Source organism: Rana temporaria, chromosome 9 (genome assembly GCF_905171775.1).
Source record: "Rana temporaria chromosome 9, aRanTem1.1, whole genome shotgun sequence".
NCBI lineage: Eukaryota > Metazoa > Chordata > Amphibia > Anura > Ranidae > Rana > Rana temporaria.
This window is the reverse complement of record NC_053497.1, coordinates 122,842,480-122,858,070: the sequence shown is the minus strand read 5'-3', so window position 1 is coordinate 122,858,070 and position 15,591 is coordinate 122,842,480. Positions and strand designations below refer to the sequence as shown.

General features: G+C 44.6%; 1 protein-coding gene across 1 annotated transcript in view; it reads left to right on the top strand.

The window, feature by feature from the left end:
* Positions 1-13,861: 13,861 nt before the first annotated feature.
* The window catches only part of LOC120913993 (cholesterol 7-desaturase nvd-like), a 42,062-nt gene continuing 40,332 nt past the window's right edge, over positions 13,862-15,591 (top strand). The window contains exon 1 of the mRNA XM_040324382.1: positions 13,862-14,269. Within this exon, the coding sequence (XP_040180316.1) occupies positions 13,876-14,269 (394 nt within the window). The 5' untranslated portion in view covers positions 13,862-13,875. The remainder of the gene's footprint in view (positions 14,270-15,591) is intronic.

Below are 15,591 nucleotides of genomic sequence, written 5' to 3'. Positions count from 1 at the left end.
ACCCACTGCCGCCCCGAAACCTGGCCTTGTGGCTGTAGGGGTAAACGTGCTTGTGCACACTGTTGAGATAAATGTTTAACTTTTATTAATGTCATGTAAATTGCAAACTGAGCAAAAGAAACAGTTGGCACAGACTTCCAAATGGCAAAACATCAAAAGGAAAAAGGCAACATAGCACAACACATTACCACTTTAAGCCACCCCACCCATCCTGTAGGACTGAAGATTTAAATGCGAGCTCCTAAACCGAGAAATTTTCCACAAGTGAGCAGATGAGATAAGAAGGAAAGAACAAACACTGGGCTAGCTCACTTAAAGTCTCTCAGTGAGGAGAGTCATTGTTTAACTCTCAGATATGTAGGCAAGTACATTTTCCAACAGATACCCCAAACAGATGAAGTCAATTCTGCTGGCTATTTGGGGCCCTTATGTTGGTACACAATAGGGATGTAGTCTCTTTGAGGAAAAGGAGTTGCCCAAGGGATGGTAAAGTAGTGACGGAGCTGCTTGGAAGAAAAAGGGTGAATTAAGAACAAAAGATGATCAGGACAGCCGCACTCCAATCCAACATAACTTTAATGTAAAAAAATGTAAACAGGCACTACAAGTCACAGCAATGAAACCTAGGATAGCTGACGCATTTCACACTAACTTCAGTGTTTACTCATAGCTGGAAAAAGGGGGAAGTGAAACCACCGCTTAAAAAGCTGATTTCTTTCTTGGTTAACTTAAGTCTAAAGTAGTGTGTGTGTAGAATTCCTGTCTAGCAGGAAAGCAAAGGGGTGAATACTGGTATCCTGCAGGTAGTGTTGATAAAGGCTAAGAGGATGGTAGACAGCACTGGATGGGTTGTAGCGTCTGTGCCTAAAGATATAGGCCTGTACTGTAAACTGTTCTAGACTCTAGGCATTGGCAGTGTTGAGTGGGTTTGCTCCTTTTTATATTAAGCAGGCAGGAGGGCTAGTGAAAGGGGCAGCTGCAGCCAGGTGGACTGGCAGTGCCCGATGAGGTGAACTGGGAGCAGTAGACGCAGTAGACACAGCTAGCACCAAAGACCTCTATTTTTGCTGCACTACCATAGGGGCCTAGCCTACGGTCCCTGCCTGCAAAGGGCATTGGCTTGAATCTAACTAACATTTTGTTAGATTAAACAGTCAGTGCTAGCTGGTCCTGGGAGTTGTAGTGCTACAAGCAAGTGCTGGAGGTAGAAGAAGAGGTTTGTGTGTATATATCGAAAGTATATAGTTTGTGTCCCTGAAGAGTTTCTACTGATCAAGTCATCCCATAACAACCCTTCTTCATCCAAGTTTAATTTCCCTAAATAAAAAACAAAGCTGCAAGGACTGCTTCTTGACTCCAGAGATTACAAGAAATCGACAGATAGCCAGATAGCTTTTTCTCTGGACAGGAACCTTTTACACAGCTATTTGTCAAGAGTTTTTATAAACGTCATTTACTATGTTTGCAGGAAACAGGGTTATGTATAAAAATGTCACCAATAAAGATTGCCTATATGTAAGGACGGTGTATTGTAAAATCTGTTTCCTTCAGGTGGCTTTCATATATTCTTGAAGGTAAAAGCAGTCTGTAAGAAATACCACTAACACTCATAGTTACATTGTTATATAGTTACATATCTAGTTGGTGTGAGGTTGAAAAAAGACACAAGTCCATCAAGTCCAACCTATGTGTGTGCTTTTATGTCAGAATTACATTGTATATCCCTGTATGTTAAAGGGGTTGTAAAGGATTATTTTTAATTTTTATTCAAATAACAAATATGTTATACTTACCTCCATTGTGCAGTTCGTTTTGCACAGAGTGGCCCTGATCCTGCTGTTCTCGGGTCCCTCGGTGGCTGTCTCGGCTCCTCTCCGCAATAGCTAACCCCCCCTCTGCTCTATCCATAGACACAGAGTTTTGTGTACAATTGTGTTTTAATATTTATATAATGTTATTTATAATTTTTTTATTGTGATTAGAAGCTTATTAATGGTCACAGAGAACAGGCGATCATCCTGAATATTGCATCCAGACTTCGATGTTTCACAAGTCTCTGTTCTTTGATGTCCTTCTCACGCATGTGTTTTCATTCATATCTGATTGTCTATGGAAGGGGCCAAAAAAATCTTTGTTTCTCGGTTGGTTTAACATCGTTATATATATGTACCATCAGAATATAATCTTCAGCTATGATTAAGCAGCTATAACGTGAAACATGTTAGTTTGCTTTTCTGTACCTCTCTTATCCATTGACTGTTAAGATTTTACTTTATACAATAAGACCCGATTCACACAAGGGCGGCACGACTTTGGGGGCGACTCGGCAAGGTGATCTCAAGACGGCTTCAGAGGCAACTTGTCAGGCTGACAAATCGCCCCTGTGTGTACCAGCTCTAAAGGTGTTACTTCAGAGTGTGGCCGTCCAGCAATTTTTTCTTGATTGTCTTAACCCCTGAACTATTAGGTAGATTCACGTAGGGGCGCCTAACTTTAGGGCGGCCTAGCCTAGTCTTTTTAGGCTACACCGCCGTAAATTAGTTAGGCTAGTACTGATTCTTAAACCACTTACCTGCTAATTTTCGGCGGCGTAGCCTAAAACGAGCGGGCGTAAGCACGCCTAATTCAAATGACTTGGAGTGGGGCGTGTTGTATGGAAATGAGGCTTGACCTCACGTTTTTTGACATTTTTTGACACTGCGCATGCGCCGGGTGACTACATTTCCCAGTACGCATTGCGGCTAAGTAGGCCGTACGGGCCTATTGATTTCGACGTGTATGTAAACGACGTAAATCCCGATTCGCGGACGACTTGCGCAAACGATGTAAAAAATTCGAACCTCGCGGCGGGAACGGCGGCCATACTTAACATTGTTATTCCACCTCATAGGTGGAATAACTTTAGGTGGCCTATCGCGTACGGAAACGACGTTAATCGACTGCGGCGGGCTCGCGTTCGTTCGGGAATCGTCGTAAATGCTCATTTACATAATCTACGCCGGCCGCAATGGAAGCGCCACCTTGCGGTAAGCCAAAACATTGCAATCTAAGATAGGATGGCGCAAGCCGTCCTATCTTAGATATGTTTAAGTGTATCTCTGTTAGAGAATACACTTAAACATAGGTCGGCTTAGATTCAGAGATAGGTTGGCTTATCTGTAGATAAGCCGGCCTAACTCTTTGTGAATCTACCTATATGTGTGTATTGACCCCTAAACTCCTCAAACCTTTTTAACATTTTGATCACTTCCATAATGTTCTGGTAGATCGCCTCTCCAGGGTTGCTTACCCCTGCCTTACTCTATTCAAAAGTAAACAAAAAATCACTTTATATACACTTTAACTATTACCCACTTTTTACAGTCATTTCCAGAGTAACTTGTTATATAAAAAGCAGAGAAGGACACCTTGCTGGGCGGTTATGACTGATAAGTGTGATGCCAATTGCTGGTTAAAGATTAACTGTCCATGTGATGACATTGTTCAGAGTTGTGACAGTTCATCATCACTCACTTCCTCCATTGTAAGACAGTTGTAATACACACCTCAAGACACGTCCGCTTGTTAAGTGTATGTGAATGGAGTGCGGGTCATTTTCCTGGCTAGCCCATAATGCCTGAGTAAACACCACAACACAGAGGAAAGTAAGAGAGCAAATAAACACAAAACCACACAGTTCAAAAGAAGATCTGTGGCTGGTGCCTTACTCAGGTGTGCTCTCAGAAGCTTATATAACTCTGATGAAAATTGTCATTGAGGGGCATTTGGAAAATATAGGTGTAGCACTACCCCCGGAGGAGCTGCCGGTTTGTTTTGGGTGGCACATTTACCTTGTGGCTCTTCCGAATCCCTAGGGGTGAATGGTGCATATAGCCAGGGCCGTTTGAAGGAATTTGGGGGCCCCAAGCAAAATGGACATGGAGGCTCCCAACCCCCCCCCCCCCGAACGCTCGCAAAGCCTACAGGAACCACAGCATAGCGATCCAAATGATTTTTACTTTAAATTTAACATTTAAACAGTCCATCGGATTTACAAATACTGTATTTAAGCAAATAAGCTCTGTTCTGTGTTGAAATTACTGCATCCCGCAATACTTATACTTGCATCCACCATTGCCCCCACTCATCACGTAATGTCCACCATTGCCCCCACTCATCACGTAATGTCCACCATTGCCCCCACTCATCACGTAATGTCCACCATTGCCCCCACTCATCACGTAATGTCCACCATTGCCCCCACTCATCACGTAATGTCCACCATTGCCCCCACTCATCACGTAATGTCCACCATTGCCCCCACTCATCACGTAATGTCCACCATTGCCCCAACTTATCACTGTAATGTCCGCCATTGCCCCCATTCGTCATCACCATCACTGTTCCAGTGCAACATTGCCCCCACATTAGTAATAATTGCCAGTAGTATAACATTGCCCCCACATAGTAATAATAGCCAGTAGTATAACATTGCCCCCACACAGTAATAAAGCCAGTAGTTTAACATTGCCCCCACATGACATTAGTAATAATAGCCAGTAGTATAACATTGCCCCCACACAGTAATAATAGACAGTAGTTTAACATTGCCCCCACATGACATTAGTAATAATAGCCATAGCCAGTAGTTTAACATTGCCCCCACATTAGTAATAATAGCCAGTAGTACTAGTATAACATTGCCCCCACATATTAGTAATAATAGCCATTAGCCAGTAGTTTTAGCATAATAAAAGCCAGTCCAAAAATGATGATCCAACTCACTGTACTTGTTGCAGAATAGATCGCTTCGCGCGCTCTCGTAGGAATAGAAGATCCACGAGCAGAGGGGTGATGATGTCAGCGCGCACCGCCGCCGGGTGTACCAAGATGGCCGACCGCTCCGGAGCTAGGCCAATGCCGCGGCCTTTCCTAAGGCCGCGGCGGCGGTGCGTTCTGCGGATCGCAATCTGTGCCGATCCGAACAGGCCCACCCGTTCGGATCGCGGATCGGTCACGATCCATTGCACCCCTAGCGGAGACAGCATGGCAAGGCAAGGACCCTGCTTGGGGGCCCCTGGCCAGCTCGGGGGCCCCAAGCAATTGCTTGGTTTGCCTGTCTAGTTCCGACGGGCCTGCGTATAGCAGTAGTAAAGGAATGTCCGCAACCAGTGTCTTTGCTGAGCCGGGTAAAAACAATGAACCGGTGATGAAAGGATAGAGTTTGAAAGAAGAAGGAGAACAGCAGATTCAGGCGTAGTATTTGGAACAGTCCTGCTCCCATACGTAACACTTTCCATACCACTCCTGCCTGAGTGGGCTTAGTGTCCCCGTATAGGCCTCTCTTACTGACCTGGCAGCCGGAGTATCACTCAAACTTTTTTAGGATAAAGTCTCTGCCACAGACCCTCATGAAATGGACGTCAGGGAGACACCTCTGCCACAGGCCCTCTCTGATTGCAGATACGGAGGCAATCCTCTTTGGGTGAATTACGCCTGGATCTCCTTCTTAACGTCGCCCAGGTACCGACTGAGAGGTTGATCCGGCTTCAGTGTCCGGCTACCTTGATCCCCGGTGGTATGTCGAAATCCTTTTGGATCGCCAGCCTCTCATTTGCGCTCCTCAGACGGACTCCCCACATGAACAGCTATATAGCTTAGGATCCTCAAAAGTGGGAACCCAGTCGTTCACTGGGTCCCCGTCGCTGCTCAAATGTTCCGGACCAACATGGTCCCGAAACCAGGAACACTGCGTGGCATGCACGCCCTGGCCAGGTAGGCCATAACGCCGGGGTGCCGTGATGTGGTCACCCTAAAGGTGGGTGCCACACTGGAAGAAGACCCAGACTCAATGGAGTCTGTCCCATAGGTACCCTCTCCCAGCATGCCCAGCGAGGACACTCTTTCCTGATTGGCTGCTGGTAAAGGACACCCAAGCCTTAACTCCACTGCTGCCACCTGTTGCCCCAGGGTGGGATAACACCCCAGCAACAACAGAATGAGCCCACAGTACAGCCAAGCTGAAACAGAGACCCTACTCGAACATTGTAATTGGCACTCTGATCAACCTCTAAATCAACCTCAACACTCTGATCAACCTCTAAATTTCAATAGCACCGGTACTTGGAAGTAACCAGGCGCTACATAGGAAATCACTGAATGATTTTATGTGATTTCATGTTATCAGCCACTTGTTTTGAGAAATTCTATCACATAGACGAGACCTATCAATTCTACTACTACTCTACTTCCACTCTACTGACACCGTCCACTGCCCAACTGACACTGTCCATATTTTAACAACTTGACCTCTGGAAGGCATTTTTTGCTATTCAGCACTGCGCTACTTTGGCGAACGTCTCTATTGTAAATATCTCCTAAAACGTGGAGGTTTAGGAGATATTTCCAGCACCTACAGCACCTACGGACATAACGCACGTCGCCGTTCAAAACATTACGTCGGGGCGACGTCATTTCGCGCAAAGCACGGCGGGAAATTTCAAAACGGAGCATGCGCAGTACGTTCGGCGCGGGAACGCGCCTAATTTAAATGGTACACGCCCCATTTGAATTAGACAGGCTTGCGCAGGATGGCTTTACGCTACGCCGCCGCAGGTTTACAGGCAAGTGCTTTGTGAATCAAGCACTTACGCTGAAAACTTGCGGCGGAGTAACGTAAAGGACATACGTTACGCCGCCGCAAAAGTATGTGAATCTGGCCCTATATCTTTTTTTTCACACAAATAGAGCTTTCTTTTGGTGGTATTTAATCACCAATGGGTTTTTATTTTTTGCTATATAAACAGGAAAATACCAAAAGGTTTAATAAAGGTTTACAAATAAAACCACATTTTGCTTCGTTGCTGTTCTAAAAATTTAGGCCAAAATGTATTCGCCTACATTTCTTTGTGATGTCATTTATTTTTGATGTAAGTTGTATTTTTTGCCACTTTTTTGGGAAAGTGAAGAAATAAAATTAGTTTATTTTCAAAATGTTTGCAGTGCGGTACAATGTTATCATATGACTGGTTGTGTGTGTGTGTGTGGGGGGGGGGGGGGGGGGCTTGTGATCAGGGATTTATTCTTTTTAACTGCTATTGCTTATACAGCTTGCTTATTGTTGTGAGCTGTGATTGGCTACAGCTATTCACATGGTACCATGTGATTGCTCTGGGCCAATCACAAATCACAACTGTAAGCGAGTTGTTCATGAATGGAAATCCATAATTGTCCCTCCCCCTATGAGGTTGGCATACCCGCATCAAACAGCATGGTTCTTTCACATAGAATACTCTACAGTTCATTCTTTCTGCAACCCTGTTTTGTTCTAGCATAGGCGTGCGTACGGGGTGTGCCAGGTGTGCCTGGGCACACCCTAATCACCCAGTGCTGTCTACAGAGATCTCCCCAGATATGCTGCATCCATGAGAATGTGTGGCCCGTGCTGCCTGTGAAACAGTTTGACAGGCAGCAGATCATGAGAATTGCCAGAGCTGTTCAGTGTATGAAGCTGTCAGATAATGACACCGCAGGCAGCGAGAGACATCAGCTGTCAAAAGTCAGTGGTGATGTCGGGCCGCTGATGATGGGTCTGGGCGGCCCGCTACATTTTCCCCTTTCTGAAGCAGCCTATTTATTGGCTGGTGTTGATGGGGCTTGGTCCCGCCTACCCTGACATCGCGGCTGAGTTGTGATGACTTACAACTCAGCCGCTATGCCAGGGGTGGGCGGGACCAAGCGCTGTAAACACCAGCCAATGATTGAGCTGCTTCATAGAGGGGGCAGAGCCACATAACTGTAGCGGCCTGCCCAGACCCCATCCCATTCTTTCTTATGTCAGGACTTCTATGCACAAGTCATCTGTGCCATGTGTGAATGTTTTTACTCCTTGGCAGTATTAACCACCTCATTGCAGTTCAGCTGATACAGTTCATCTGTAATTTTAGCCTTGGCAAGTAAGATAACCCCTTTTGTGATGGCACAGCTGTCATATATATACAGTTGTGCTCGTAAGTTTACATACCCTGGCAGAATTTATGATTTCTTTGCCATTTTTCAGAGCTTCCTGTCTGATGAATGCAAATGTTCCTCCAGTATTTTTTGATAACATACTGCATTCGTCTTGCCATAAACTTTGACCAAATTTCCTGTGCTTTTGTAGCTCACATATCCCCAAAACATCAGCGATCCACCTCTGTGTTTCACAGTAGGAATGGTGTACTTTTCATCATAGGCCTTGATGACTCCCCTCCAAATGTAGTGTTTATGGTTGTGGCCAAAAAGGCCAATTTTGGTCTCATCACTCCAAATGACTTTGTTCCAGAAGGTTTGAGGTTTGTCTCTGTGCTGTGTGGTGTATTGTAAGTGGGATACTTTGTGGCATTTGCATAGAAATTACTTTCTTCTGGTGACTCCATTATGCAGCCCATCTTTCTTCAAGTGCCTCCTTATTGTGCATCTGGAAACAGCCACACCACATGTTTTCAGAGAGTCCTGTATTTCACCTGAAGTTATTTGTGGGTTTTTCTTTGCATCCCGAACCATTTTCCTGCCAGTTGTGGCTTAAATTATGATTGGTCTACCTGACCCGTGGTTTGGTTTCAACAGAATCTCTCATTTTCCACTTCTTGATTAGAGTTTGAACACTGCTGATTGGCATTCTTAATTCCTTGGATATCTTTTTATACCCCTTCCCTGCTTTATACAGTTCAACTACCTTTTCCCCCAGATCCTTTGACAATTCTTTTGCTTTTCCCATCACTCAGAATCCAGAAACGTCAGTGCAGCACTAAATGAAAGATGCAAGGGTCTGTCAGGAGTTTAGAAACTCATTGACCTTTTATACACACACACTAATTACAAGCAAACAGATCACAAGTGAAGATGGTTATCTTTAATAGCCATTCAAACCCCTTTGTGTCAACTTGTGTGCATGTTATCAGGTTAAAATCACTAGGGTATGTAAACTTTTGATCAGGGTCATTTGGGTAGTTTCTGTTACCATTATGATTTAAAAAGAGTAAACACAGTTGATTGATAATAAATGGCCTCAGCCGAACACTAACCGTGAGTGAAAGAAAAGTTTTAGTGTTATCATTAGTATTCTCTGAAAAATGGGCAAGAAATCATCAATTCTGCCAGGGTATGTAAACTTATGAGCACAACTCTTTATATACACACTCAGACACTTTGTTAGGTACACCTAGCTAGTACCAGGTTTTGCCTTCAGAACTGCCTTAAAGTGGTTGTAAACCCAAAAAAACATTAAAAAAAACAAAAAAACATGCAAGACAAAGGCATAATGAGCTATTATGACTAGCATACTAGCTCATTATGAATTACTTACCTTAGATCAAAGCCCCCGCAGCGACCCTCGTTCCTCTCCTCCGCCACCATGATACCCGGAGTGATTTCCGGGTATCGCCGCTCCGGTGCTGTGACTGGCCGGAGCGGCGATGTCGTCACTCCCGCGCATGCACGCATTTCCGACACTTTCCCATTCAAGACCTGGCACGCTCAGTGCACCTGCGCCGTTGACATCGGTGCCCGATTTTCTGCAAATATCTCCTTAACCATGTAGGTTAAGGAGATATTGCAAGCACCTACAGGTAAGCCTTAATGTAGGCTTACCTGTAGGTGCAAGTAGTATCAGAGGGTATACAACCACTATAATTGTTCCTGGCATAGATTCAACGAGGTGTTAGAAACATTCCTCAGAGGTTTTGGTCCATATTTACATGATAACATCACGCTGTTGCTACAGATTTGTCGGTTGCACATCTATGATGCAAATCTCCTATTCCTCCACATCCCAAAGGTGCTCTATAGGATTGAGATCTGATGACTGTGGAGGCTTTTTGAGCACAGTGACCTCATTGTTATGGTTAAGAAACCAGTGGTGAGATGATTTGAGCTTTGTGACATTGTGAATTACCCTGCTGGAAGGAACCAACCGAAGATGGGTACATTGTAGTTATAAAGGATGGACATGGTCAGCAACAATACTTGGGTAGGCCGTGGTGTTTAACCACTTCCCACCCGGCCTATGGCCGATTTACGGGTGGGAAGTGGTTTTGAAATCCTGACAGGACGTTCCTGGACGTCCTGCAGGATTTCATGCCGTGCGTGCCCGTGGGGGCACGCAGCGCGGCGATCGGTGATGCGGGGTGTCAGTCTGACACCCTGCATCTCCGATCTCGGTAAAGAGCCTCCGGCGGAGACTCTTTACCACGTGATCAGTCGTGTCCAATCACGGCTGATCACGATATAAACAGGAAGAGCCGTCGATGGCTCTTCCTCACTCGCGTCTGACAGACGCGAGTAGAAGAGAGCCGATCGGCGGCTCTCCTGACAGGGGGGGTTCGCGCTGATTGTTTATCAGCGCAGCCCCCCCCTCGGATCACCACACTGGACCACCAGGGAAGCCCACCCTGGACCAAACAAAATAAAAAAAGCCCAAAAAAAAAAAAGCCTTAAAAAAAAAAAAGCCTGCAAAAAAAAAAGATGCCAATCAGTGCCCACAAATGGGCACTGACTGGCAACCTGGGAAAATCAGTGCTGCCCCACAGTGTCCATCAGTGCCACCCCAGTGTCCATCAGTGCCACCCTACAGTGTCCATCAGTGCCACCCCACAGTGCCCATCCATGCCCAGTGCCCACCTATCAGTGCCCATCTGTGCCATCCATAAGTATCCATCAGTGCCACCCATAAGTGCCGCCCATGAGTGCCCATCTGTGCCGCCTATGAGTGCCCAGTGCCGCCCATGAGTGCCCATCAGTGCCGCCTATGTGTGCCCATCAGTGCCGCCTATGTGTGCCCATCAGTGCCGCCTATGTGTGCCCATCAATGCCGCCTATGAGTGCCCATCAGTGCCGCATACCAGCACCGCCAATCTCATCTGTGCCCGTCAGTACTACCTCATCGATGTCCATCAGTGCCATCTCATCGGTGCCCATCAGTGCCGCCATATCAGTGCCTGTAATTGAAAGAGAAAAACTTATTTACAAAAAAATTAACAGAAAAAAATAAAAACGTATTTTGTTTTCAAAATTTTCACTCTTTTTTTAGTTGTTGCGCAAAAAAAAAAAAATCGCAGAGGTGATCAAATACCACCAAAAGAAAGCTCTATTTGTGGGGGAAAAAGGACGCCAATTTTGTTTGGGTACAGTGTAGCATGACCGCGCAATTGCCCTTCACAGTGCGACAGTGCTGAAAGCTGAAAATTGGCTTGGGCGGGAAGGTGCGTAAGTGTCTGGTATGGAAGTGGTTAAATGATGCTCAATTGGTAAGGAGCCCAAAGTGTGCCTAGAAAATCTCCCCCACACCATTACACCACCAGCCTGAATCATTGATACAAGGCAGGATGGATCCATGCTTTCATGTTTACAATAAATTCTGACCCGACCATCTGAATGTCGCAGATGAAATCGAGAAATCAGACCAGGCAAACATTTTCCAATCTTCAATTTTGGTGAACCTGTGCCAATTGTAGCCTCAGTTTCCTGCACTTAGCTGACAGGAGTGGCACCCAGTGTGGTCTTCTGCTGCTGTAGCGCATCTGCTTCAAAGGTTCAATGTGTTGTGTGTTCATAGATGGTATTCTGTATACCTTGGTTGTGACGAGTGGTTATTTGAGTTACTATTGCCTGCCTATCATTTCAAACCAGTCTGCCCATTCTCCTCTGACCTCTGACATGAACAAGGCATTTTCATCCACCCAACTGCCGCTCACTAGATATTTTCTCTTTTTTTGACCATTCTCTGTAAATCTCAGAGGTGGCTGTAGGTGAAAATCCCAGTAGATCAGCAGTTTTTGAAATACTCAGACCAGCCCATCTGACGCCAACAACCATGCCACGTTCAAAGTCCCCTTTCTTCCCCATTCTGATGCTTAGTTTGAACTTCAGCAAGTCGTCTTCACCATGTCTAGATCATGTATTGAATTCCTGCCATGTGATTGGCTGATTAGCTATGTGTGGTACCAAACAATTGAATAATAAAGTGGCTGGTGAGTGTATATATATATATATGTTTGAGCTTTAGGGTGTCAGTGTACAGTGAGGGGTGTTAGTATACAATGATAGTCATTATACGATAGGTGTCAGTATACAGTGATAGGTGTCAGTATACAGTGATAGGTGTCAGTATATATTGATGGGTGTCAGTATACAGTGATAGGTGTCAGTATATAGTGATAGGTACAGTGATAGGTGTCAGTATATAGTGATAGGTACAGTGATAGGTGTCAGTATACAGTGATAGGTGTCAGTATATAGTGATGGGTGTCAGTATATAGTGATGGGTGTCAGTATATAGTGATGGGTGTCAGTATATAGTGATGGGTGTCAGTATACAGTGATAGGTGTCAGTATACAGTGATAGGTGTCAGTATACAGTGATAGGTGTCAGTATACAGAGATAGGTGTCAGTATACAGTGATAGGTGTCAGTATATAGTGATGGGTGTCAGTATATAGTGATGGGTGTCAGTATACAGTGATAGGTGTCAGTATACAGTGATAGGTGTCAATATACAGAGATAGGTGTCAGTATACAGTGATAGGTGTCAGTATATAGTGATGGGTGTCAGTATATAGTGATGGGTGTCAGTATATAGTGATAGGTGTCAGACGTCAGTATATAGTGATAGGTGTCAGACGTCAGTATATAGTGATAGGTGTCAGTATACAGTGATAGGTGTCAATATATAGTGATAGGTGTCAGTATATAGTGATAGGTGTCAGTATACAGTGATAGGTGTCAATATATAGTGATAGGTGTCAGTATATAGTGATAGGTGTCAGTATACAGTGATAGGTGTCAATATATAGTGATAGGTGTCAGTATACAGTGATAGGTGTCAATATATAGTGATAGGTGTCAGTATACAGTGATAGGTGTCAGTATATAGTGATAGGTACAGTGATAGGTGTCAGTATACAGTGATAGGTGTCAGTATATAGTGATAGGTACAGTGATAGGTGTCAGTATATAGTGATGGGTGTCAGTTTATAGTGATGGGTGTCAGTATATAGTGATAGGTACAGTGATGGGTGTCAGTATATAGTGATGGGTGTCAGTATACAGTGATAGGTGTCAATATATAGTGATAGGTGTCAGTATACAGTGATAGGTGTCACTCAGTATACAGTGATGGGTGTCAGTATATAGTGATAGGTGTCACTCAGTATACAGTGATAGGTGTCAGTATACAGTGATGGGTGTCAGTATACAGTGATAGGTGTCACTCAGTATACAGTGATGGGTGTCAGTATATAGTGATAGGTGTCACTCAGTATACAGTGATAGGTGTCAGTATACAGTGATGGGTGTCAGTATACAGTGATAGGTGTCAGTATATAGTGATGGGTGTCAGTATACAGTGATAATATAGTGATGGGTGTCAGTATATAGTGATGGGGTGTGAGTATACAGTGATAGGTGTCAGTATATAGTGATGGGGTGTGAGTATACAGTGATAGGTGTCAGTATATAGTGATGGGTGTTAGTATATAGTGATAGGTGTCAGTATATAGTGATGGGTGTCAGTATATAGTGATGGGGTGTGAGTATACGGTGATAGGTGTCAGTATATAGTGATGGGGTGTGAGTATACGGTGATGGGTGTCAGTATATAGTGATGGGTGTCAGTATACAGTGATAGGTGTCAGTATACAGTGATAGGTGTCAGTATACAGTGATAGGTGTCAGTATATATTGATAGGTGTCAGTATATAGTGATGGGTGTGAGTATACGGTGATAGGCGTGTCGGCCCGTACAGGTGAGGCGGAGTGGGCGGGGAGAGTCGGTAGAGCGGCGGACGGTTGCTATGGAGGCAGGTGATAAGAGGGCGGCGGAGGGCGGGGCGCGCTCAGTGTGTGGCAGGTAGCGGTAGGATGAAGTCAGTGCCGCGCTCCGTACTGGCTGGACTCTGTGTGCTCGGTGCCGTGCTGTTGGCCAGTGCTGGCAGTGGGTTCCTCGGTGCCCGGCTCTTGCCTCGCTCTGTCCCGGACCCGTCTCCCCGGAGTCTCGGCTCCCTGCTCTTGCTCTCCCTCTTAGTTCTGGGGGTTTGGGCATGGTGGGAGCTCTCCCGGCCAGTGGAGCTGATCCGGAGCTCCGAGGAGGTGGGCTACATCCCTGAGCGGGGCCGGGACAAAGCCCACACCGCCAACCAAGTGCGGAGGAGGAGGAAGAAGGGCGACCTACCCCCGGTCTACCCAAATGGCTGGTACCAACTGCTGGACTCCCACCGCCTGGAGAGGGCCACCGTCCACAACCTCACCGTCTGCGGTATGTACCACGGGGGACTACAACTCTCAGCATGGCATTGCATTGGGTTTAAAGGAGCCAGAGGGACGGCAGTGCCCAGCATGCCCTGTGCAGTGACCCTAAGAAGTAGCAGTGCCCAGCATGCCCTGTGCAGTGACCCTAAGAAGTAGCGGTGCCCAGCATGCCCTGTGCAGTGACCCTAAGAAGTGGCAGTGCCCAGCATGCCCTGTGCAGTGACCCTAAAGTGGCAGTGCCCAGCATGCCCTGTGCGGTGAGCCTGGGGGTCTGCAGTGCCCAGCATGCCCTGTGCAGTGACCCTAAGAAGTGGCAGTGCCTAGCATGCCCTGTGCAGTGACCCTAAGAAGTGGCAGTGCCCAGCATGCCCTGTGCGGTGACCCTGAGGGTCTGCAGTGCCCAGCATGCCCTTCACAGTGACTCTAAGAAGTTGCAGTGCCTGGCATGCCCTGTGGGGTGAGCCTGAGGGCCTGAAGTGCCTGGCATGCCCTGTGGGGTGAGCCTGAGGGTCTGCAGTGCCCACTGCAGTTGTTCTCGGGGGCTCCACATCCATGTTGGGATGAGGGGCTACAACTCCCAGCATGCACTCTGCCGCCTAAACTAACTTGTGTTCCAAGTCTATTGGACTCAAATCTGCTTTCCTGTGATTGGGGGGGGGGGCTTTTTACTGGAATGGAATTTGTTTGTTACCTAAAGTGGTACTTGAAGTAGAACTGTGGGAAACTTTTTTTTTTTTTTAGAGGTTAAGGTTAGGCGTTGTTTATTACATAGTATTCATTTATTGTAGTATTTCTTCTGCTATTCTTATTATTATTATTATTATTATTATTATTATTATTATTATTATCCTTATTATTATCCTTATAATAATTATTATTATTATCCTTATAATAATAATTATTATTATTATCCTTATAATAATAATTATTATTATTATCCTTATAATAATAATTATTATTATTATCCTTATAATAATAATTATTATTATTATCCTTATAATAATAATTATTATTATTATCCTTATAATAATAATTATTATTATTATCCTTATAATAATAATTATTATTATTATCCTTATAATAATAATTATTATTATTATCCTTATAATTATAATTATTATTATTATCCTTATAATTATTATTATTATTATTATTATCCTTATAATTATAATTATTATTATTATCCTTATAATTATTATTATTATTATTATTATCCTTATTATTATTATTATTATAATAATAATAATAATTATTATCCTTCTATTATCATTATTATTATTATTATTATTATTATTATTATTATTATGCTATTATATCTTCTTATTCTAA